This window comes from Bubalus bubalis, chromosome 2 (genome assembly GCF_019923935.1).
Source record: "Bubalus bubalis isolate 160015118507 breed Murrah chromosome 2, NDDB_SH_1, whole genome shotgun sequence".
Classification (NCBI taxonomy): domain Eukaryota; kingdom Metazoa; phylum Chordata; class Mammalia; order Artiodactyla; family Bovidae; genus Bubalus; species Bubalus bubalis.
The window spans coordinates 95,761,888-95,784,312 of record NC_059158.1 but is presented as its reverse complement, the minus strand read 5'-3'; the positions used below and the strand labels follow the sequence as shown (position 1 = coordinate 95,784,312).

Here is a 22,425-nt window from a genome sequence, read left to right as displayed (position 1 = left end):
CAGGAGCAGACCAATTTCTCCTACTGTGGGCTTCACTGGCAAAGGAATGATGTTAATACCTCAATGATTAAATAAGAATAACAGTGACAGTGAAAGATGACTGACTGATGATTTGCTTTGGGGAACTATTTGGCTAACTGCCGGAGACCTGTGCCAGGAAAGAAGTGGACTATATTTCAGCAGCGTCCTGTAGGCTAGGAGGATATTAAAATTTAGGATGTCAGGTAGTTGTTTGGAACAAGAATAGAGGGCATGGAAGGAAATGGCTTTGAGGTTAGCTAAACAGAGGGGCGGGTCACTTATTGAATTTGCAACCACCCAGATGTTGCAATTCTAAGTGAACTCATAGGAGAATTGATGCATTGTTCAGCATCAAGTGACTCAACTTGATGTCCCAATAATAATACAAGGAATAATGGTGATCTGGGAAGAATTAATAGAGGAGGAACAACCCTTTACCTAGTGTGAGTTGAGGACCCCACGCCTGGCTTTTTTTTTTCTTTTTTAAAGACATTTTCTTGGCTGATGACTTACTATTGCCTGTCTAGTAAGTTTGAAATTCTGTGCTGTGTTCAGGGCCCTGCCTTTCTAACTTGGTCTAACATGACCCACTCTCCTTATCCTCTGATCTGTTCCGTGTAGTTCACAGTCTCCTCTGCCTTTTGTATTCATGCTTCTATTCACCTAAAATAATGAGAATGATAAAATCTAGGGAGTGCTTTCCATGTACTTACTCTCTGTTAAGTATAAGCGTTATCCAATTTGATTTTCCTCACACTTCACGAGGTGGGTAGTATTACTACCACCACCATCCTTCCCATCACCACCACCATCTCCCTTTTTTTTTTAAGTGAGGAAGCTGAGGTTTAGTTTAAATAATGTACCTGAGATTGCCTATTCATGAGTAGTGGAGTTAGGACTGCAACCCATGTGACCCATCCTCAGAGGCCAAATATTAAAAACCAGATTATGCCATTAAATGGCATTCTTTATGCTTTCCCCACACTCCCAAGATCAGTCCATAGCATTTCTTGCTTTCCTTAACAAAAAGTAATGGCTTTTTGTCTACAGTTTGGTTATATTACGTAACATGTGCAGTTGTGTGTTGTGGATTTATCTTTTCTTCTTCTGGGTCATTGAAGTGCAAGTTTACCTTATATTGGTATCTCTGCCTTCATTTGATATTTAACAGGGTTTAGGAGGTGATTGTTGAATTGACACAGTGCCTGGCTAGCTAAAGATTTGACCCAGTAACTTTTTTGGGGGGAAGGGGTTCTAGTTTATATAATATTTTTAAATAAATTGAAGAATTCTATTAAAGTGCCAGTATTTTGTCTGAAAATGGTAATAGCTTATTAAAAATAGTGATAAATATGAGCATTTTCACCTTACTCTTGCACATAATGACTATGTCTCTGGTGTTCAGGTAGGATTGTTGAGTTGGTTCACTGAGGTCAGATTTTAGAAACATTATAGCTTAAGTGTCATGGAAAGAGGGTGATCATACAGACCTCTTTTTTGAGCCTTGGAATCTGTCACCTATCTCCTGTATGGAAGAGCTACTTAACCGCCTTGCCCTTTAGTTTCCTTCTCTGTTAAATGGAGAAGATAATACCTGCTTGTCAGGATTTTAAAGTGGATTAAATTGGATAATGAAGGCAAAGAGCCTAAGGGTTTGAGATGTATCAGACCATTAATAAATGGTCCATCTTGTTGGTTTTAACCCTTAGCTTTGATTCTGACTGGATTCTGACCTTCAGTTTTTGAATTTCATTTACTGGCTTTTTCAGCTTTGCTTTTTGATTTGAGTCGTGTGGCTCCACATCACCAATAATAAGTGATACAAGTCTGGGTTGAGGTCTAGCTAGTCCAGTTCCAGCTGTGACTATAGTTAACACCACTGAACTGTACACTTACACAGGGTTAAAAAAAAGCAAATTTTCTATTATGTGTTTTTTGTTTTTTTAGCTCATGTTCAAAGAAACGTAATGGTTCCTTCTTTTAAGTTGCTGTAAAATGTTTGTACCTTTATCATTCAAGAACTGTCAGTGATTGTCTTAGCCTTTTCTCTAGTAACATCTTTTGCCTCCTTCCATAAGCACTGCTGCTTATGAAGTGTATGCAGGTCGTTGTGTAAGAGCAGAGTTTCTGTTTAGAATCTAGTGACTTAATACTTGAAAGCTTTAATTTAGAGATTATAAGAACAGAAGTATATTACATAAGGTATATTGGATATAATTCACTTTCACTTCTGTGTCTGCATATTACTGTGGATTTCTCAACAGGAGCCTTGAAGATATCAGGGGAAAAGAAGATCTTTTGCAAGGTTTCATTGTTCCCATGAATCCAGGGCAAGAGCTGAGACCAAAAAACTCTATTCCTAAGGCTTGGGTTTATCTGGTTCTGAACGGTTTGGGTACTTTCATTCTTCTCTGTGTTGTATATGATAATCTGTAAGTATCACTTCCAATGTATAGACTCTTATAGACTCTCTTAACAATAATTTCTCCATGAAATACCCAGAAACTTGCATATTGTGTTGTTATCTAGTTATTAAATCTTCCATTTTTAAAATATTCTGAGATGGAAAGTGAATTTAAAAACAATATCTACCATAAAGGTAGCTACCCCTTTTGTTTGTCATTTAGTTGCTAAGTCGTGTCCAACTCTTTGCAAGTCCTATGGACTGTAGCCCGCCAGGCCCCTCTGTCCATGGGATTGTCCAGGCAAGAATACCGGAGTGGTTGCCATTTCCTTCTCCAGGCGATCTTCAAGACCCAGGGATCGAACCTGCATCTCCTACATAGGCAGATTCTTTACCACTGTGCCACCTTGGAAGCCCCTAAGTAACTTTTGGATTAGACTAATTATTACAGTTGATACTGATTTGAATTTACTGGCAACAAAACCAAACAAAGTTCAGGTTCCATGGTTTATTATATGTGGCAGAAGGATGTGTAAAATATTTTTCCTTTTAAGGAAATGTTGCTAGAATTGAACTTGATTTGTTACCCCGTGAATTCCTGTTTGGAAGGTTATTACTAATAAGTAATAGACATTATCATTGAGCTTTTATAAGAAAAAAGGCCCTTTAGTTTGTAGACTTTGTCAGTAGCTGAAGCATAAATGCTGAATCAGTGAAGATATTGTCAGACTGAATAATATGATTGAGTTAGTTTGCTTTTCATTGATTCAGCAGCTTGTTGAGTGCCTCCTGTTTGCCTTCTACTGTATCTGATTTGGGAATTAACAAAAGAAATTATCCTTGAAGTACTTAGTTGGGGAATGATTTAGATAGGCTAACAGATGATTAAGGCACAGTGTGTGTGGTGCTGTAAAGGGACTCCAGTACTCTTGCCTGGAGAATCACATGGAGGGAGGAGCCTGGTAGGCTGCAGTCCATGGGGTCGCTGAGTGGGACACGACTGAACGACTTAACTTTCACTTTTCACTTTTATGCATTGGAGAAGGAAATGGCAACCCACTCCAGTGTTCTTGCCTGGAGAATCCCAGGGATGGGGGAGCCTGGTGGGCTGCCGTCTATGGGGTCGCACAGAGTCGGACGTGACTGAAGCGACTCGGCAGCAGCAGCATACAGTGTTGTCAGAGCCCAACCAGAGGGTATGTCTTCTTGGAGTAGTTGGCTGAAGGTTCTAATGGTAAATGATATTTGAGCTGATTCTTAAAATTTGCCAGGTGGAATAGAAAGGGACATTCCTTACAGGGGGAAAAAAAAAAAAAAAATGGAGGGAAGGAGTGCTCTGTGTTGAGATACCACTAAGTACATATGAGGTTGAGTTGTCACAGGGGTTAGGACCACTTGGAAGTTGTACATTTTCTGCCAAATAGAAGGGCAGTCCATTTTTATACAGGCAGTAGTGGAGCCTGGAGAGACAGCCAGTGTTGTTCAGTGGCTAAGTTGTGTTAAGACTCTCTGCAACCCCATGGACTGCAGCACACCAGGCTTCCTTGTCCTTCTCTATCTCCCAGAGTTTGCCAAACTCACATCCATTGAGTCGATGAAGTCATCCAACCATCTCATCCTCTGTTGTCCCCTTCTCTTCCTGCCCTTGATTTTTCTCAGCATCAGGGTCTTTTCTAATGAGTGGACTCTTCACATCCGGTTCCTCAGAAAATAGCTTGGGCTCTCGGGAGTTACCTGCACAAACGTTTAGCTTGGATTCCCAAGGCCTGCCCTATACAGCTCAAAAGGAATGAATGCATTCTCAGAAAGTCTAAGGGCAGTTCTTGCCAGCTAATCACAACATCCCTGAACTTTAACCAGGCCTCTGTGGAGGGTCTGATTTTAAATGGAGCTGCTTCCTCACAGTCCTTGTAGATTTATTAAGCTGGGTAATGTACACCTGAACTGCTCAGAGGCTTGACCTGTTTAAGGGTTGATTTTAAATGCTTGGTGAATGATTACCGAGTGCATGTTTTTATGTGTGGGTGCTGATGATAACTAGTTCTCAGGTTCAAAAAGACTTAGGACTCTTCTCATTCAGAAAGATGCAGACCTTTCTTCTGACCTTCAGAACTGTACATCTACCTGACTGCTTGAGTGTTTTCTTGGATGTTTCATAGCTATCATATGCCTAACCAGTTAGGGCCATTTAGAGATCTTATTCTTCACCGCCTCCTCCAGATCCGTGCCACCTTTGCAGTGTGCCCCTCTTAAACAGACTGCCGTTCACCTGTAACTCAAGGTAGAAACCAGGTGTTAACACTCAACATTCTCCCCCAGCCCTTAAGTCTATCCAGTCAGTTTCACATACTATTTCTGACACCTATCCACCTGCTTTAGTCGAGATCTCACCTGCCTTGTCCCAGCCTACCGGCATTCATTCGAACTACTGCCCTGGCTGCTGCCGTTCATTTGAACTACTCTCAACTGGTTCCCCTGATTCCATTTGTGCTGTTTCTAATCAGTTGTCCGTAAAGCACCCATGATAATCTTTGTAAAACATAACCTGATTATGTCATCTCATGCTTACAAGCCTTCACTGGTTTCTCATTGCACTGTAGAGCAAAGGAAAAGTATTGACTCCAGTCCTACATGGCTGGACATGGCCCAGCCTTGACTCACCTCTCCCACTTTATCTTTCCCTCATTTCCTCTCTTGTTTTCTCTCCAGCCATGTTGACTCACTTTCAGCTTTGATATATCCAACTGTTCCTTACCTTAGCATCTTTCCCCTGTTTTTTCTGCTTAGAACACTTCCATCCACTCTTTACCTGACTTACCTTTTCTCATTTCTGGAACTTAACCTTAATTGTTATCTTTTCCTTAAGAAGTCTTTCCAGATGTTGTTGTTCAGTCACTCAGTCATGTCTGTCTCTTTGTGACCCCGTGGACTTCAGCATGCCAGGCTTCCCTGTCCTTCAGTATCTTCAGGAGTTTGCTCAAACTCATGCCCATTGAGTCAATGCCATCCAACCATCTCATCCTCTGGCGTCCCCTTCTCATCCTGTCTTCAATCTTTCCCAGCCTCAGGGTCTTTCCCATGAATCAGCTCTTTGCATCAGGTGGCCAAAGAATTCAGCTTCAGCATCAGTCCTTCCAATGAAAATTCAGGGTTGATTTCCTTTAGGATGGACTGGTTTGATCTCCTTTCTGTCCATGGTACTCTTAGGAGTCTTTTCCAGCACCACAGTTTGAAGGCATCAATTCTTTGGCGCTCAGCCTTTTTTATGGTCCAGGTCTCACATCCGTACATGATGACTAGAAAAACCATAGCTTTTCCATGCTCTCTGTCCATGGAATTCTTCAGGTAAGAATTGCCTTCTGCACGGGATCTTCCCAACCCAGGGATCAAACCCAGGTCTCCTGCATTGCAGGCAGATTCTTTACCATCTGAGCCAACAGGGAAGCCCTCTTTGCAGATAGTTCAGTCTATAAGTTGCCTTCTGATAATCTCTAACAAGACTTATCAGAGTTTGAGAAGATTAGTTTGTTTCATCTTCTTCTCATTGGAATATGATGCTCCATGGGGACTGTATCTGTTAGGTTCCCCACTGTGCTGTGGAGCACAGTGCTTGTACTAGGGTGGTGCTTCATAAACATTTGAATGAAAGACTGTTTTATTAAAAGAAAAGTTGATCCAGAAAGGATTATCTTGGCTTTCTCTTTGCAGTAACAACAGGGCCTGCATTTAATTTCCGTAGCACTATTTGCATACTGGTCTGCGTGATTGTCTTGTGGAGTACTAACAGAAAGTCAGTTATTTGCCTTTCTACTTTGATGCAAAAAAAAAAAAAAAGCCTGGCATTTTTACTGTTTGTCCTTGGAGTCCAACAGACTAAGTTTAGGTCCTGTTTTCTTCTGTAAAGAAGTCTCACCTTGAGTAAGCACTCCTAGGCCTGTTTTCTCATTTGTAAAATTGGGGAAGTTATATCTATCTCTTGGGCTTGTTATGAAGATGAAATTATGTATAGAGTGCCCATATAGTGCTTGGCACCTTGTAGGAGATTAGGCATTCATTGTGTTGCCCATTTGTATCACGAGAGGTTAATAAGGACTCGGGGAAAAAAACTCATTTAATCTACCTTCTAATCTTATTATTCTTATTTAATGCACACCCAGGGGTACTAACATGAGGGTCAAAATCAGTTTAAGAGGAAATAATCTATCTCTTGGGTGCAAATAAGCAATGATGGGCTGGTTATTTGATGATCAATAATGTTGGGCTCCCTCAGAAAGATACGTATGGAATTCTCCTTTGCTTTATCTCAGGGGTAGTTGTTGAACATTATAAAAGTGTAATTGCAAATAAATACAAGTAGTTATTTTCTGTTTTACTTCAAGTAGATATTCCATAGAGATAGGCCATATGAAAATATTTTTCCCATTTTAGATATTTTTATGGAGAAACCTTGGCAGTATCATTGAAAACTCTGGAGTCTAAAGATTTTCTAATAATGTTGTAAGCTTTGGGGTTATTAAAAAATTAATATTCTGAATAAGGTTATTAGATTCAAATTGATACGTGGTACTTATCTATTACCTCCTTATGCACATTAGTCTGGATACTAGATTGAGCTTTGGGGAAAATGCTTCAGTTATATCAGTCAAAATCATCAAAGGTTAATTGTCTGCTATTAAGTCAGAATAACTCACCCACCCTCGGCTCTATTAAATTTGTTTTCCTGGATGACATGATGCAATAATGGTGGCAAGGGGAACCATTTCTCTGTAAGTCCAAGTCCTCCAGAGAGCTAGGGGTTTGAGCATTATAAGTTCAAGACCTCTACATTTGTCTACTCAAATATTGACCCAGGCTAGGGGCTATATTATTTATTATGAGCCAGATATGATTTAGAGTGTTGATACAAGGGTTTAGATGGGACAGTTAATACATGAAATTAGTTGAATATTTGGTTCAGTTGTTTAAAGCATGGGAGCTTTAGGGAGACCAGGGGAACAGGTAGGAATTTCTTCTGGGGCTCTCTCTTTCTGTCATGCTCCATGCCCAAGTATCTTGAAATCACATCAGACCCAAGACAAGTATCTTGAAAATGTATATGATTGGTTATTTGGGACATTGACTAATGTGTAAGTACCTGAGTGTGTGCTTAGTTGCTCAGTCATGTCCATCTCTTTGCGGACCCCATGGACTGCAGCCCGCTAGGTTCCTCTGTCCATGGGGATTCTCCAGGCAAGAATACTAGAGTGAGTAGCTATGCCCTCCTCTAGTGGATCTTCCCAACCCAGGGATCAAACCCAGGTCTCCTGCATTGCAGGCAGATTCTTTACTGACTGAGCCACCAGGGAAGCCCTAGGAAAATTACCGTCAACACTATAGAAAGTGTGCTCTATTAATGGAGGAGGGTTTCATGAAGTCTGATGTCTGGACATCTTTTAGCTCATGATCCATTTCTCACTGCAAACCTCATTTCTCAGCTAAATTGAAAGTAGAGGTTACTGATATAAGCTATGTCATGAAGGAGCGCTGTCATCTCACAGAGGGGACGAAAACTGGTTGCATTGTTTTTTTCTCTTCTTTCATCTGTTCCTTTACTCATAGTCTATCAAAGCGAGTCAAAGTTGATGTTATCTATCAATGGTTCTGTTCGTTGAGTTTTCTTCTAGTGTTTTCTGTTCTGTGTCTGGTGGGGCTGTAGTACTTCAAAAGGAATTGGGAGCAAATTTTGATAAGGATATAACAAAATCAAGTTCCCACTGTTCAAAATGGAAGACTCTTACTTCTCAATAACCTCTGGTGCTTTGTTGAGAAGACTGGGAGCCGGCTATTAAGTGAAGAAGTAATTACTTTTGCTGAAATGCAAGTCTGTAGTTCAGAGCAGACCACCCCAGTGTCCCAACATAGGACTTCAGAGCCTGTCTCCTCCCATTCAAGCAATTTGATATTTAAATGACTTGTATAGGGTGTTTCTATTTCATCAGATGCTAGGAGTTGAAGTCATTAAAGAACCATAGTAGTATTCTTTGGCCTGCCCATGAGTGGCCTGTTATTCTTGTTGTGAGATGTGACATATTTCTTTTTTTTTTTTCCTCACAGAATGCTATGAACCTACCCCCTGACAAAGCCAGGTTGCTGCGGCAGTATGACAATGAGAAAAAGTGGGAACTGATCTGTGATCAGGTAAGAAACACTGATGCTTTTTGAACACATAGTGAGAGAAGAGAACCAGATTTATACCCTAAATATATCAGACTTTTTCCAAGAGATACATGGATTTCTGTTTTGTGATTTGCCTTCCTGTTTCTCATGACCAAAGAAAAAGTTAGAAAAAGACATTTTATTCTTGTATTATCTTAATTCTCGATTTTTAGATGTTTTGCATGTAAAATTTCCGATAAATCTGGTCAAGTGGTCAAATCAAATTTAGCTGATCTGTTTTTCTATTTATCTTACATAGCAGTTTATGCTTCTTGAATAATTCAGGTTCTCTAATTTAGATGGCTTTTCTTTTCATGTGTGTTGATACATATTGATGCCAGAAGGTGAATTGTTTATAAAGAGATGTTACTTAGGCTGATAAAAAAATTATTTCATATTTTGGCAAATCTCCAGCAGGTGTTTTTATCATTAATTCATAACAAATTTATACTCTTCAGAGGGATATAAAATAAAAAGGGAAATTCTCCATTTTCTTTCTCTCTACCCTCCAAATTCTACATTTTAGAGGTCCACTGGTAAGACTGAAGTATCTCCGTCTAGTTTGTTTTTGTTTTTTAGAAACAATATGTGAATACCCACAAATACTCTTCTGTATCTTGATATTTTCATCAGTATACATGTCCTTACCGCATTCTTTTTAAATGTTACATAATATTCTGCTGTAATTGGTAGTAATTTGGGGGGTACTTCACTCCTGGGCTAGGTACCAGCTAGTTATTTCAAGTCTAGAAGGCTTACCCTCTAAAGTTAGACTGTGTATATTATGTATTAGCTCTTTGACTTTGTGCCATGAATGTCTTCAGGGGGATTGTGCCCCTCTCTGCAACCCCTGCTACCCTGGAAATTCCTGGGAGTGTTGTAATTCCTAACTCAGCTCCCTTGGGTCTAGGCTGTGGGACAGATTGTGGGGAGCAGAGGCATTTTCTATTCCTCAAAGGTAGAGAGTCCATGTTCCCTAAGGAATAGATGTCTGCAGTTCTCATGGAGCATCCCGAAGCGCCCATTGTGTGTTGTTTCACTTTAGCTCCTGAACTAAAAGAGGATGAGGATGCCATCCTCTCTTCTCCATGCTATATTGAGCCTTATGAGTAGATAGAGGCTGAAGAGAAAGCTTATTGCCTAGGATCATGAGGTAAAAGAATAAAATTTTACAGATACAATCTTCTTCCTTAAGACTTAACTTTCAATAAACATTACCTAAGTCTATTATTGCCAGGAAAAATGATTGCCAGGAAATATGATAGTGAACAAATAGTATAATGATAATTAGTATAAAGGAAAGGTAACCACACAAATGAGAGAGATCCAAGGCAGGGGGTTAGAAATCCTGGGTATGACAGGGAGCCTAGAGCACAGGCAAAGGAAGGTTGTCTGGGGAGGTGGTTTCTGTCTCCAGCGTACCGGAAAGGAAAGCCTGTTGGTGACGGACGTTTCTAATACCTGTGCTCTTCTCAGCCCGTAAGTAGCTTCATGGAGTTGGTGGTGAGGTCTGGTGGGGATCTTGAGACAGGGGAGTAACAAGTCAGTTATCTTAATGTTTCTGAGTTTCAAATTCTCCAAGTTCAGGTTATTCTTTCCCTTCAATGTTAATACACCAGGGTGTGGATGATTGAGCTACTTTATCCGTTCCTCTCGGTGGTCAGTCTCACACATACTGACAGCTGCAAACGGAGGTGGCTCTGTCAGTTGTGAAGTAGCATATGTGATTTGTTAAAAATAGTGAAATGATCATAAGTATTATTGCCACTAACCAACATTTAGTAAGCAGATTTTCTTCATAAGAGTTTTGTGTTAACTCTTGAAAGCAGTCATACTCATTAGTATCTCCATTTGACATACAGGGAAACTGAAACTTAGAGATTAAATCATTGCCAAAGGTCACATGGCTGTTATGTGGTAAAGGGGTGTAAAAGTCTGACCCTGGAGAATATGCGCATTCTGGGGGCTGTTCCCTTAACCACTAGCTCTTTACTTCCTTCCTTATAATGTGCTAAAGTACTAAAAATAAATGTAAAAATACATGTTATCTCTATTTCTCCAACTTGCATTCTGCTATGCTTTTCTGAGAGCAAGAGGAAGCTGGGAGTTATAAGACAGGCACTGAGCCGCCATTATGGTGAGCTGCCATTTTTGGTTAACTGTTGGTTATTGTGGAAATTGTGGCCAGCAGAAAACTGGACTTTCTGTCACATATAGGTAACCCATTAGTATGTCACATGCATGAATTCTGTTTCTTCTCTGTATGTTTGTGAGGTGAAGGATAAAAACCATAAGTTTAGAGCATTCATAATGTATTTATATGGCAAATATAATGCGTTGGTATTTGTTGACTATCTGTTATTGACAGGAATTATGTCATATGTATTTATGGTACCTATCTATATCTGTCAATGGTACCTAATCTGATAGACACTCAAAATACATTTGCTTTTGTGATTTCATTTATATGAAATCTCCAGAATAGAAAAACTCACTGAGACAGAAAGTAGATTAATGGTTGCCATAGCCTGGGACTGGGGGATGGGCAGTAACTGCTAATGTGTGCTGGTTCCTTTTTAGTGTGACAAAACTCACAGCAAATTACATAGTGTTGGGAATTACATAGTGTGATGATTGCATGGTCTTGTGAATATATTAAGATTATACACTTTAAAAGTGTGAATTTTATGATATGCGAATCACGCCTCAAAAGAGACATGTGCTTTTATAGCAACCAGAGATAGGGAAAAAAGAGGTGTGGAAAACTCAAGAGAAATAACTAAATGGGTGGATTTTCTTTGGATCCTAATCTGAACAAACCAACTGTAAAAAGACTTAGAGAAAATTTGGGATACTTGACTTGTGACTCCAAAGTAATTATGAGATGATTCCAAGAAATTATCATTGACTTTGTTGAGCTTGGTTTTGGCATTGGATTAAATAAGGATCCGTCTTTATTTTTAAAAAATGGTGTACTAGTATAGGGGTGAAATTATATGACTAAGACTTTTCTATAAAAAACTTCATCAAAAAATGGTACATAAAGGAAATTTGGGAAAATCTTTAGTTGAATCTTGGTGGAATATGTTAGATTATAGTATAATCTCAACTTCTGTGAATTTTTGAACATGTATAATACAACATTTAAAAACAAAGATATTTGCTATTTTAATGATCTTCATTTTTTTCCCTCATCTGTAAAATGTAGTTAATACTAACATTCTTAAACTATTTTGAAGATTGGAGGTATGTATATAAAGTACATAGACTAACCCTGGACATATAGTAGGTGCTTCATAAATGGTATGGCTGCTTTTGCTGCTGCTGAGCAGCCCAGGTATTAAGTATTGGACCCATGATTATTTTTAGTGTCAATTTGTCTTCAAAAAATTCAGGAAAATTTACTGTGTTGAATCAGTCATTATGTTCTACAAATATACGATTTAAACACATGGCAGATGATGCAGTCAGGAAAAGCCACAGCTATAGATTTTCAGTCCAAGAAAATATCAAGGTGAACTTCTTTTCTGTGAAGTCTTAAAACAATGATCATGGTGTTTTATCATTGCTGCCTGATGCACAGGCCATTCTCTGGACCCTGAGGCTTTGTGCAGAATAGCATACTAAATACAAATGATAGTTTTATTTCTTTTAAAGCAAATAATGAAAATATATTATCTGTTATTTTAAAATACATGTTATAGGCAAGGTGTGAAAAGTGAAATTGGATATTAAATAAATTTAATTCTGAAAGGAAGTATGTGAACATGAGTGTTGGAGGACCTAGGGAGAGGTTACTTCAGGTTTTAGTCCTATGAAAAATTATTACGTGGACACTGTGAGTCATGGAACTGGTCATGTTTCTCCTTTTTTACCCTTGGCTGCCAGAATGCTCAGAGCTAGGTTTGTGGTCAGCTCTCACCCAGCATACAGTATCTTGGTGGGCTGTGTTCTATTTGCCAGTCTTATCTCATGGCTTCATCAAATTTTTCCTGCCCCCGTTTTTCCTCCACACTGATTTCCTCACTTACAAAAAATATTGTATGAAGCTGTAAAGTTTGATAAACCTTCTTTTTGAGCAAGATGAACATAAAACATATCCAATTATTGGTGAATAAAAATTATGTTTTCACGGATAATAACTTTAAAATTTGCTATCTGCTGTGGGCATTGTGCAGATCTACTGTTTTCCTTTAGGAAGTATATACAGAGGGTCAGAATGTCTTACTGTGATTCAGCTTTGAATTCCGTTGAATACAATTCACCATTTTGTTGGAATCATCAATTTTTTCATACTTTCAGGTGGTTGCAACAGGCTGTCACTTATTTTGTAAGTCTTTGGATAGTTCTCTTCCACCAAGAGGCTTCCCTGGTAGCTCAGCTGGTAAAGAATCAGCTTGCAAGGTAGAAGACCCCAGTTTGATTCCTGGGTCAGGAAGATCCCCTGAGAAGGGATAGGCTACCCACTTGGGCTTCCCTGGTGGCTCAGATGGTAAAGAATCCTCCTGCAATGCTGGAGACCCGAGTTCAGTCCCTAGGTTGGGAAGACCCTCTGGAGGAGGGCATGGCAACCAACTCCAGTATTCCTGCCTGGAGAATCCCAATGGACAGAGGAACCTGTCAGGCTACATACGGTCCATGGGGTCACAAAGAGTCAGACATGACTGAGCAGCTAAACACAGCTTCCACCTATTCTAGAGAATGGGCCATGTTTATTGGTACATCTCCACCACCTGGCTTAGTGCTTACTAAAAGTGTGTTGAATGAAAGAGAGAATAGCTAATAATGTTTGGGGGACAGTGGACAAGAAAGAAGAGAAGGCAGGAGGAAGAAGGTAGAAACGGCAGCCTGGAAGTATAGATTTGCTGTTTCTTTATCCTTTTCGCCTTCCTCTACCTGTTGATGTAATTTGCTTGTGTTAAGTGAAACTAAACTTCATTGCTCAATTCTGGAAACTTTAGTAAAGAGGGCAAGGTGCCTGATGTATATAAGGAGGAGTTTATATGGGCATATCTGTGATGAAGCTCTATCTCCGCCTCCCATGGTCAACTGAAAATCCAGTTCTCTGGCTGATTTCAGGAACAAAGAGAGTAAATCTCAAAGAGTTTTCAACAATAACAGTATTTCAGCAGTATCCATTAGTCCTTTCCTAGAATTACTGCATAAATGTGAAGATGACCTGAACTTAACCAACATCACCTAGGTCTCAGAGGTTAGAAATGGGAAAACCATATAACTCTGGTCTGAGTGGGAAGATAGAAGCTGAGAAAAGAGAGACTTTTCTTTTGGATTTTGGATGGTGGTAGGGGAATGCCAGAGAAGTTATTTCTGTGCTGTAGTCAGCAGGTAGAGTTCCATGAGGCCATCAGTACGAGGACTCAGTGGGGGCAATGAGCTAGTTTTATTATAGCCTGAGGTGACAATATGAGAGTAAAAAGCTGAGTTCTTGTGGCAACTGCACACAAAACTGCAAGCTGTGTAGCAGTAAGAAATCTTTCTCACTGGTCTTTTTACCTGGGCAGAGAGGGAAAGCCCTTGCTCATGATCCTGTGATCCCTACATAGACCCTCTGCTCCCTAAACACAGACCCTGTGCTCCCTAAACACAGACCTTGTGCTCCCTAAACTCAGATCCTATGCTGTACTGGTTGGCTTTGCAGTCTTGACTATTTCCCATGCATGAAGGGTGGAGGCTGCACATACAGACCTTAGAGATCTGGATGAACTTAAGACTTTAAGATTATTATATGTGGAAGGGTTGTTAGAAGTCATTTATTTCAAGCCACTCTAAATTTTTCTACTAGAAAAGTTAACAAATGCTTGTCAAAGAAAAGAAAATTTAACTGTACTGGGTCATATGAAGTAAAGCAGAAGTCCATTTGCCTTTCCTTTCTGTTCACCTGACTTATTTTATAGTTGATGAAATGGAGGCTCAAAAATATAAATGACATGGCCAGTGCCAAGGCCACTCTGGCTACTTAGACAAGAACACCAATTCCAAGCTCCAGTCATGAGCCTTTTTAGTTATTAGGGACCTGGAAACAATACATTAAAACAAACAGTCTTATGGACTCTGTGAGAGAGGGAGAGGGTGGGAAGATTTGGGAGAATGGCATTGAAACATGTAAAATATCATGTATGAAACAAGTTGCCAGTCCAGGTTCGATGCACGATACTGGATGCTAGGGGCTGGTGCACTGGGACGACCCAGAGGGATGGAATGGGGAGGGAGGAGGGAGGAGGGTTCAGGATGGGGAACACATGTATACCTGTGGTGGATTCATTTTGATATTTGGCAAAACTAATACAATTATGTAAAGTTTAAAAATAAAATAAAATTAAAAAACAAACAAACAAACAAACAAAAAAAACAAACATTGTAGTAGGTAAGAGGCTATCACCAAGGCTTCATTCTGTGGCTTCTCAAGCGATATTAGTGTAGAAGGGGCATGATCTATAGAACTTAGTGGTGGTGGTGGACTTGGTTCATAAATTTCCTCTGCTGGGTAAGTGGAAGTGGTCAGTCAAAAATTCAGGACCTTGCAGATGACTAATACTGATGGGTATAGATTCCGTGAATGTATATAATCCTGTCCCCTAATGTTAGCAATACCACACCTGAGCTGGGTTAGAAAGCTTTCTTGTGACTTTGCTGGAGACCACACAATTTTGTTTTTTGTGGGGGGCGAGGAAGGGAGAGTTGATTTGGCACAGCTCTACCTTGCCCCCTAATGGCTGGCTCTTGCTTGGCATTATAACCTAGCAAGAGACAGGGGTCTTTCTTACTTTGCTTGTATAGAATGATATGGGAGAAGGAGATTAAAAACAAAAAAAAGGGGAGAGTGAAGAAGTGGCAGGAAATCATACCCACTTAGACTCAGCTTCCTGTGTTTAGCACTTCAGGGAGATCAGATTGCAGCTATCCAGGCTTGGCATGTGTCCTGGTCAGGAATGGGGAAGGTCCTTCCTCCCACTCAGCGGGTGCTGAGCCAGGCCAATGGCTCTAAGGTACTCCAGTGTGCTAAGATACTCTACTGCACAAAGGTACTCGAGTGTACTCAGATATGCCAGTACGGTGAGAGTGATTTTCCTTTTTAAAAAATAAATGTATTTATTTTTAATTGGAGGATAATTGCTTTATAACATTGTGTTGGTCCCTGCCATACATCAGCGTGAATCAGCCATAAGTATACATAGGCCCCCTCCTTCTTGAACCTACCTCCCTCCAACCTCACATCCCACCCCACCCCCAGGTCATCACAGAGCACCAGATTTGAGCTCCCTGCATCATACAGCAAATTCCCATTGGCTCTCTATTTTACATAGGGTAATGTACATGTTTCAGTGCTACTCTCCCAATTCATCACATCCTCTCTCTCCCCCACTGTGTCCACAATCCGCTTACCACATCTGCATCTCCATTGCTGCATTGCATCTAGGTTCATCAGTGCCCTCTCTCTAGATTCCATATATATGTGTTAGGTAGCTTTTTTTAAAAAATTTATTTTAACTGGAGGCTAATTACAATATTGTGGTGGTTTTTGCCATACATTGACATGAATCAGTCACGGGTGTACATGTGTTCCCCCATCCCGAACCTTCCTCCCATCTCCCTCCCCATCCCATCCCTCTGGGTCATCCCAGTGCACTGGTTTTGAGTGCCCTGTTTCATGCATGGAACTTGGACTGGTCATCTGTTTCACCTATGGTAATGTACATGTTTCCATGCTATTCTCTCAAATCATCCCACCCTTGCTTTCTCCCATGGAGTCCAAAAGTTTGTTCTTTACATCTGTGTCTCTTTTGTTGTCTTGCACATAGGATTGTCGTTACCATCTTTCTAAATTCCATATATATGCGTTAATGTACTGTGTTGGTGTTTTTCTTTCTGACTTACTTCACTCTGTATAATAGGCTCCAGTTTCAGCCACCTCATTAGAACTGACTCAAATGTGTTCTTTTTAATAGCTGAATTCTGCTGTGTACATGTACCACAACTTTCTTATCCATTCATCTGCTGGTGGACGTATAGGTTGCTTCAATGTCCTAGCTATTGTAAACAGTGAACATTGGGGTACACTTGCCTCTTTCAGTTCTGGTTTCCTTGATGTGTATGCCCAGCAATGGGATTGCTGGGTCATATGGCAGTTTTGTTTCCAGTTTTTTAAGGAATCTCCCCATTGTTCTCCATAGTGGCTGTACTAGTTTGCATTCCCACCAAGAGTGTAAAAGGGTTTCCTTTTCTCCACACCCTCTCCAGCATTTACTGTTTGTAGGATTTTTGATTACAGCCATTCTGACCAATGTGAGATGGTACCTAATTGTGGTTTTGATTTGCATTTCTCTGATAATGAGTGATGTTGAGCATCTTTTCATGTGTGTGTTAGCCATCTCTATGTCTTCTTTGGAGAAATGTCTGTTTAGTTCTTTGGCCCATTTTTTGATTGGGTCATTTATTTTTCTGGTATTGAGCTGCATGAGCTGCTTATATATTTTGGAGATTAATTCTTTGGCAGTTGTTTCATTTGCTATTATTTTCTCCCATTCAAAAGGCTGTCTTTTCTTGCCTTGCTTATAGTTTCCTTCATTGTGCAAAAGCTTTTAAATTTAACTAAGTCCCATTTATTTTTGCTTTTATTTCCATTACTCTGGGAGGTGGGTCATAGAGGATCTAGCTGTGATTTACGTCAGAGAGTGTTCTGCCTATGTTTTTCTCTAGGAGTTTTATAGTATCTGGTCTTGCATTTAGATCTTTAATCCATTTTGAGTTTATTTTTGTGTATGGTGTTAGAAAGTGTTCTAGTTTTATTCTTTTACAGCTGATTGACCAGTTTTCCCAGCACTACTTGTTAAAGAGATTGTCTTTTCTCCATTGTATATTTTTGCCTCCTTTGTCAAAGATAAGGTGTCCATAGGTGGATGGATTCATCTCTGGGCTTTCTATTTTGTTCCATTGATCTGTATTTCTGTCTTTGTGCCAGTACCATACTGATGACTGTAGCTTTGTAGTGCAGTATGAAGTCAGGCAGGTCGATTCCTCTAGTTTCATTCTTCTTTCTCAAGATTGCTTTGGCTATTCGAGGTTTTTTTGTGTTTCCATACAAGTTGTGAAATTATTTGTTCTAGTTCTGTGAAAAATACTGTTGGTAGCTTGATAGGGATTGCATTGAATTTATAGATTGCTTTGGGTTCAGACACGACTGAGCGACTTCACTTTCACTTTTCACTTTCATGCATTGGAGAAGGAAATGGCAACCCACTCCGGTGTTCTTTCCTGGAGAATCCCAGGGATGGGGGAGCCTGGTGGGCTGTGGTCTCTGGGGTTGCACAGTCGGACATGACTGAAGCGACATAGCAGCAGCAGCAGCAGCAGTGTACTCATTTTCACTATATTGATTCTTCCGATCCATAAACATGGTATATTTCTCCATCTATTTGTGTCATCTTTGATTTCTTTCATTAGTGTTTTATAACTTTCTATATATAGGTCTTTTGTTTCTTTAGGTAAATTGATTTCTAAGTATTTTATTCTTTTCATTGCAATGGGATTGTTTCCTTAATTTCTGTTTCTGTTTTCTCATTGTTAGTGTATAGGAATGCAAGGGATTTCTATGTATTAATTTTATATCCTGCAGCTTTACCATGCTCTCTTGTCTTTTTTAACACAACTGATCCTTACCATTTGAATGTATTTAATCATTAAGAATATAATTATTTTTAAACCCTTCACTTAATTTCTAATACTATTTATTTTGAAAGACAAGGAAGTTACTTACTGGGTAACTTATTAAGCCACTTTGCCACTAGAGTCAAATTTCCTAAAATATTGAAGAGCATACATATATCTTTTTTTTTTTTTTTTAACTATTCGTGTTTCTGTGAGCCAGTTAGAGCTCTTCTGTGCTAGGTAAGCAAATATTACTGGATACCAGTAAATGATTTTTTATGGATCATCAGATTCCAGATCATGAGGGTTTGTTCTTGGAGCCCCAGGGGAATTAAATGAGAAGTGATGAGAAAGGGTGGGAAGGATGGGTTGTAGCCTGCTTCAGTGGCAGCTGCCAGGTTAGTCATTGGAACAGCACATGGATGACAGAGGATGAGATGGTTGGATGGCATCACTGAATCAAGAGACATGAGTTTGAGTAAACTCTTGGAGACAATGAAAGACAAGGAAGTCTGGTGTGCTGCAGTCCATGGGGTCAGAAAGAGCTGGACATGACTTAGTGACTGAACAACAGTAGATAGCATACTCAGTGGAATAGAAGCTGAGGGAAAAGATAGTGATGCAGCCACAGTCTTCCCCTTGCTCTGTTCCCTCTCTTCTTGCTCCAAGACTCTAGGTTTAATCTGCCTTAAACCTCCATCCCCAAGTTCCAGGCTTTGATTCTGTATTTAGTACCACTCACTTCATTGAGGCTTTCAGCTGTCTCCTCAGCAGCCAGCCATCTCCTCTGCCTCTCCCCCTTGATTCCTTTGGCTCGCTGACATTATTACTGTTTTTAATGTTATTTGGTGTTAAATTGTTTGAATTTCTACTATATTTCCCGAATCCTGTGATGTGTTGAAATGCTGTTTATTTCAAAATCATTCTAGGTTTTGGGATCTGTTTCATTCATTTTAAAGTCTGTCTTTCAAACCCTTAATATTTTTCTTTTACCGTTTTGGTTGTTTGGTCTTGCCCTTCTATGTAATCCTTGTTTTGACTATGCATTAGTTGGATTTTTTGTTTGATATTTTCTTTTCTAGTTTACCTTTAAAATTCACTGTACATCTTATAAAAATGAGAATTTTCTCTTGTATACCAATAAAGTCATCACAATTAAAATGAGTAAGTAATTTCTTAATAGCATCTACTGCCCAGTTCATATTTCACAGTTTTCTTAATATTCTTCCCACCTGGTTTTGTTCAAATGAAAATCTAGTCCAGAATCAGGCACACATTGCATCTAGTGGTTATGTTCTTTGTTTCTTTCAATCTAGAACAGAGTTTTATTCATGATGCTCATATAGTAAAATGACCAGGTAAGCCATTTTGTAGAAGGTTTTGTTTCCTGCATTTACCTGGTTGATGAGGTGTCTGAGCTCCTGAATTTCCTGTTAAATAGAAGTTATTTGTAAAGATATGGTAGATTGGTGCTGCATCTTTTGACTGGAATATGAGACAAATAATGTCTATCTCACCATTAGATAATAAAGGTCAAAGAAGCAGATGAAAACCTGATTTCTCTGTTGTATGTTTTCTCCTCGTGCAGAAAGGAATCTGTGGGCTGTTATTTTGGCATCACATGTCCATCTTGTTACCTGTCAGCCTTGTACCTCATGAGTTTTAAAATCAATTACCTATTTTTGGCTGAATCAGTTGCATTAAGAGTTGTAAAAAGGCTCTGTAACAACCTGGAGGGGTGGGAGGGAAGGTTCAAAAGGGAGAAGACATATGTATAACTATGGCTAATTCATGTTGATGTATGGCAGAAACCAATACAGTATGTAAAGCAATTATCCTTCAATTATAAATAAATTTAAGAAAAAAATTTTTTAAAAAAAGACTTGCAAGAAAAAAGCTCTGAGTTTTAAAAATTTTTTTTCCCTTCAACATTAAGCTAGCACATAGTGTTTCATCTGGTATTCATTTACCCTGGAATATAATGATCCCTGTAATTCTTTCCCTCAATTGTCATTTTTCACAGTAAATCATTAGTTTGATACCTCAACAGGTGACAAATGAGTTCTCTTTGGCTTCCTTTTCTGAATAGCATTGTGAAGCCATGGATTTTCATATTCAGTGTATTTCAGTCATTAGGGCTTGTTGAGGTCCTTTAATGGACCGGAACCTGGTGGTCTGGAGTCGACTGATAAGAAAGTAAAGGAGAGACAAAGAGGCTGATATTCCTTGATTTACGCAGAAAGCCAATAAAGCCCCTGCACGGGGCTTGCTCTGTTCACGAAGGCCTCAGACGCCCTGTCAATGGGGTGAAGGCGCAGAGCACCTTCTCAAGAGGGTCTTAGAAGCCTGGGCAGGAAAGTGAACTCAGAGAGCTTCTGCGCTCCAGGGGATCAACCTGAAAAAGAGAGGGAGAGAGAGTGAGAGAAAGAAAGAGAAAGAAAGACACGGGGACCAGAGCTCTGATGGAGCAAAGGTGTTTTAATCAACATGGTGTGGGCATATATACTGTCTTACAAAGTAGTTATTCTCAGCAAAGATAAAGGTTAAAATTCCAGACTTACAAAACATAGGCAATCCATATTGAGGAGAGAGATTTGTAAACAATCACTTTTACTGTATGCTACATAAAAAGGAAGTGGGTACTTATCACCGTATAGAAAAACTAATGAAGGAAATACCTGGATTCCTCAGTCCTGGGAGAGGCTTGCCTCTCCTCTTAATTCCTGAATATTCAGGAATTAATAAGGAGCTGAGAATTCCTGACAGATCCAAAACAGCACACAGGAAGCCTTCTGTTAAATGCTTTCTGACAAGGGTTTTTTTTTTTTTTTTTTTTTTTTTGAGGCTCATGTTAACAGCACTTTAACATTTGAGAACTTCATGCTGGCTCCTCTGTCCTTTTGACATGACCCTATTAATTCTTTAAGATGGCTTTATGGTGCAAAAGTAATTTTTTAGGAATAACTTGTACTTTCCTTGCACTAGACCTAGAATAAGACATTTCTCCAAGGAGCCCTATTATTTTGCCTGGGAGCATGGTATTAGAAGTTGTCATATTATTAAGTTGTCACAGCTGCTGGGTGAATTTGCTTCTCAGTTTAAGTATCTAGACCTTGAAAATGTATGTCTAAACATTGTAAGTTCATACTGGTATTTTCCAAATTAATTTTTATAAGTTAATTTACTTATTTTTTATTTTATAATTATCATTTTCTCATTGAAGTATTTGATTCCTAACATCAATAATTTGTTTTCCTATAATATTAAAAATTTCAAAATAACAATCAATATCATTACTAACTAAAATATTACTAAAATTACTAAGTGAAGGCTATTTTTTTTTGTACTTTTGTATCCTCAGAATGCATCCTATTAACAATGTCCGATGTACTATGATTTAAAAGTATCAGCACTTGATGTTGATACCTTTTCTGTTATTAACTTCCAGTATAAGTTAGAGTAATGCTAGTTAACACACAGATGCTGTGTTAGATTCCTAGGACTTCCATCACAAATGACTATAAACTCCATGGCTTAAAACTACAGAGTGTTTTATCACAGATCTGGAGACCCAAGAAGTCTGGAACCAAGCTGTCTGCTGGGCCTTGCTCCCTCCAAGGCTCCAGCGGAGAACCCTTCCTCTCTCTTCCAGCTTCCAGTGGCTGTAGGCATTCCTTGGCTTGTGGCTGTGTAACTCCAGTCTCTTCGCATGGCCTTTTCAAACTCTTCTCCTTGTGTCTGTTTCTTCTCTTCTGTCTCTTATAAGGACACTTAGCACTGGATTTGAGCCTACCTGCATCCTCCAGGGTGATCTCAACTCAAAATCCTTAACTTCATTGTATCCACAAAGACCCTTTTCCTAAATATAGTCACATTCACTGGTTTTTTCAGTTAGGATATGGGCATGACATGGGGTTGGGGGACACCATTGGACCCACTATGTAGATACCCAAGACACTTAATGATTTACATAACAAGCTTGTCTTTCACATAACAATCCAATTTAGTACTGTTGATCACGGGGTGTTAAATTCTACATTATAAATCAGGGACCCAGGTAAGGCTGTTTTCAACATAAAGTTTCAGCTTTGCAATCAAAAGATGAAAATGAGGTGCACACCTGGGGAGTTTTTTGGACC

General features: G+C 39.4%; 1 protein-coding gene across 8 annotated transcripts in view; it reads left to right on the top strand.

Annotated features, from left to right (window-relative positions):
- Positions 1 to 22,425, top strand: part of FMNL2 (formin like 2) — a 333,723-nt gene that overhangs the window by 183,907 nt on the left and 127,391 nt on the right. For all 8 annotated transcript variants that reach the window (XM_025261362.3, XM_025261316.3, XM_025261340.3 and 5 more), the window contains exon 2: positions 8,519 to 8,602. In XM_025261362.3, the coding sequence (XP_025117147.2) occupies positions 8,519 to 8,602 (84 nt within the window). The remainder of the gene's footprint in view (positions 1 to 8,518; positions 8,603 to 22,425) is intronic.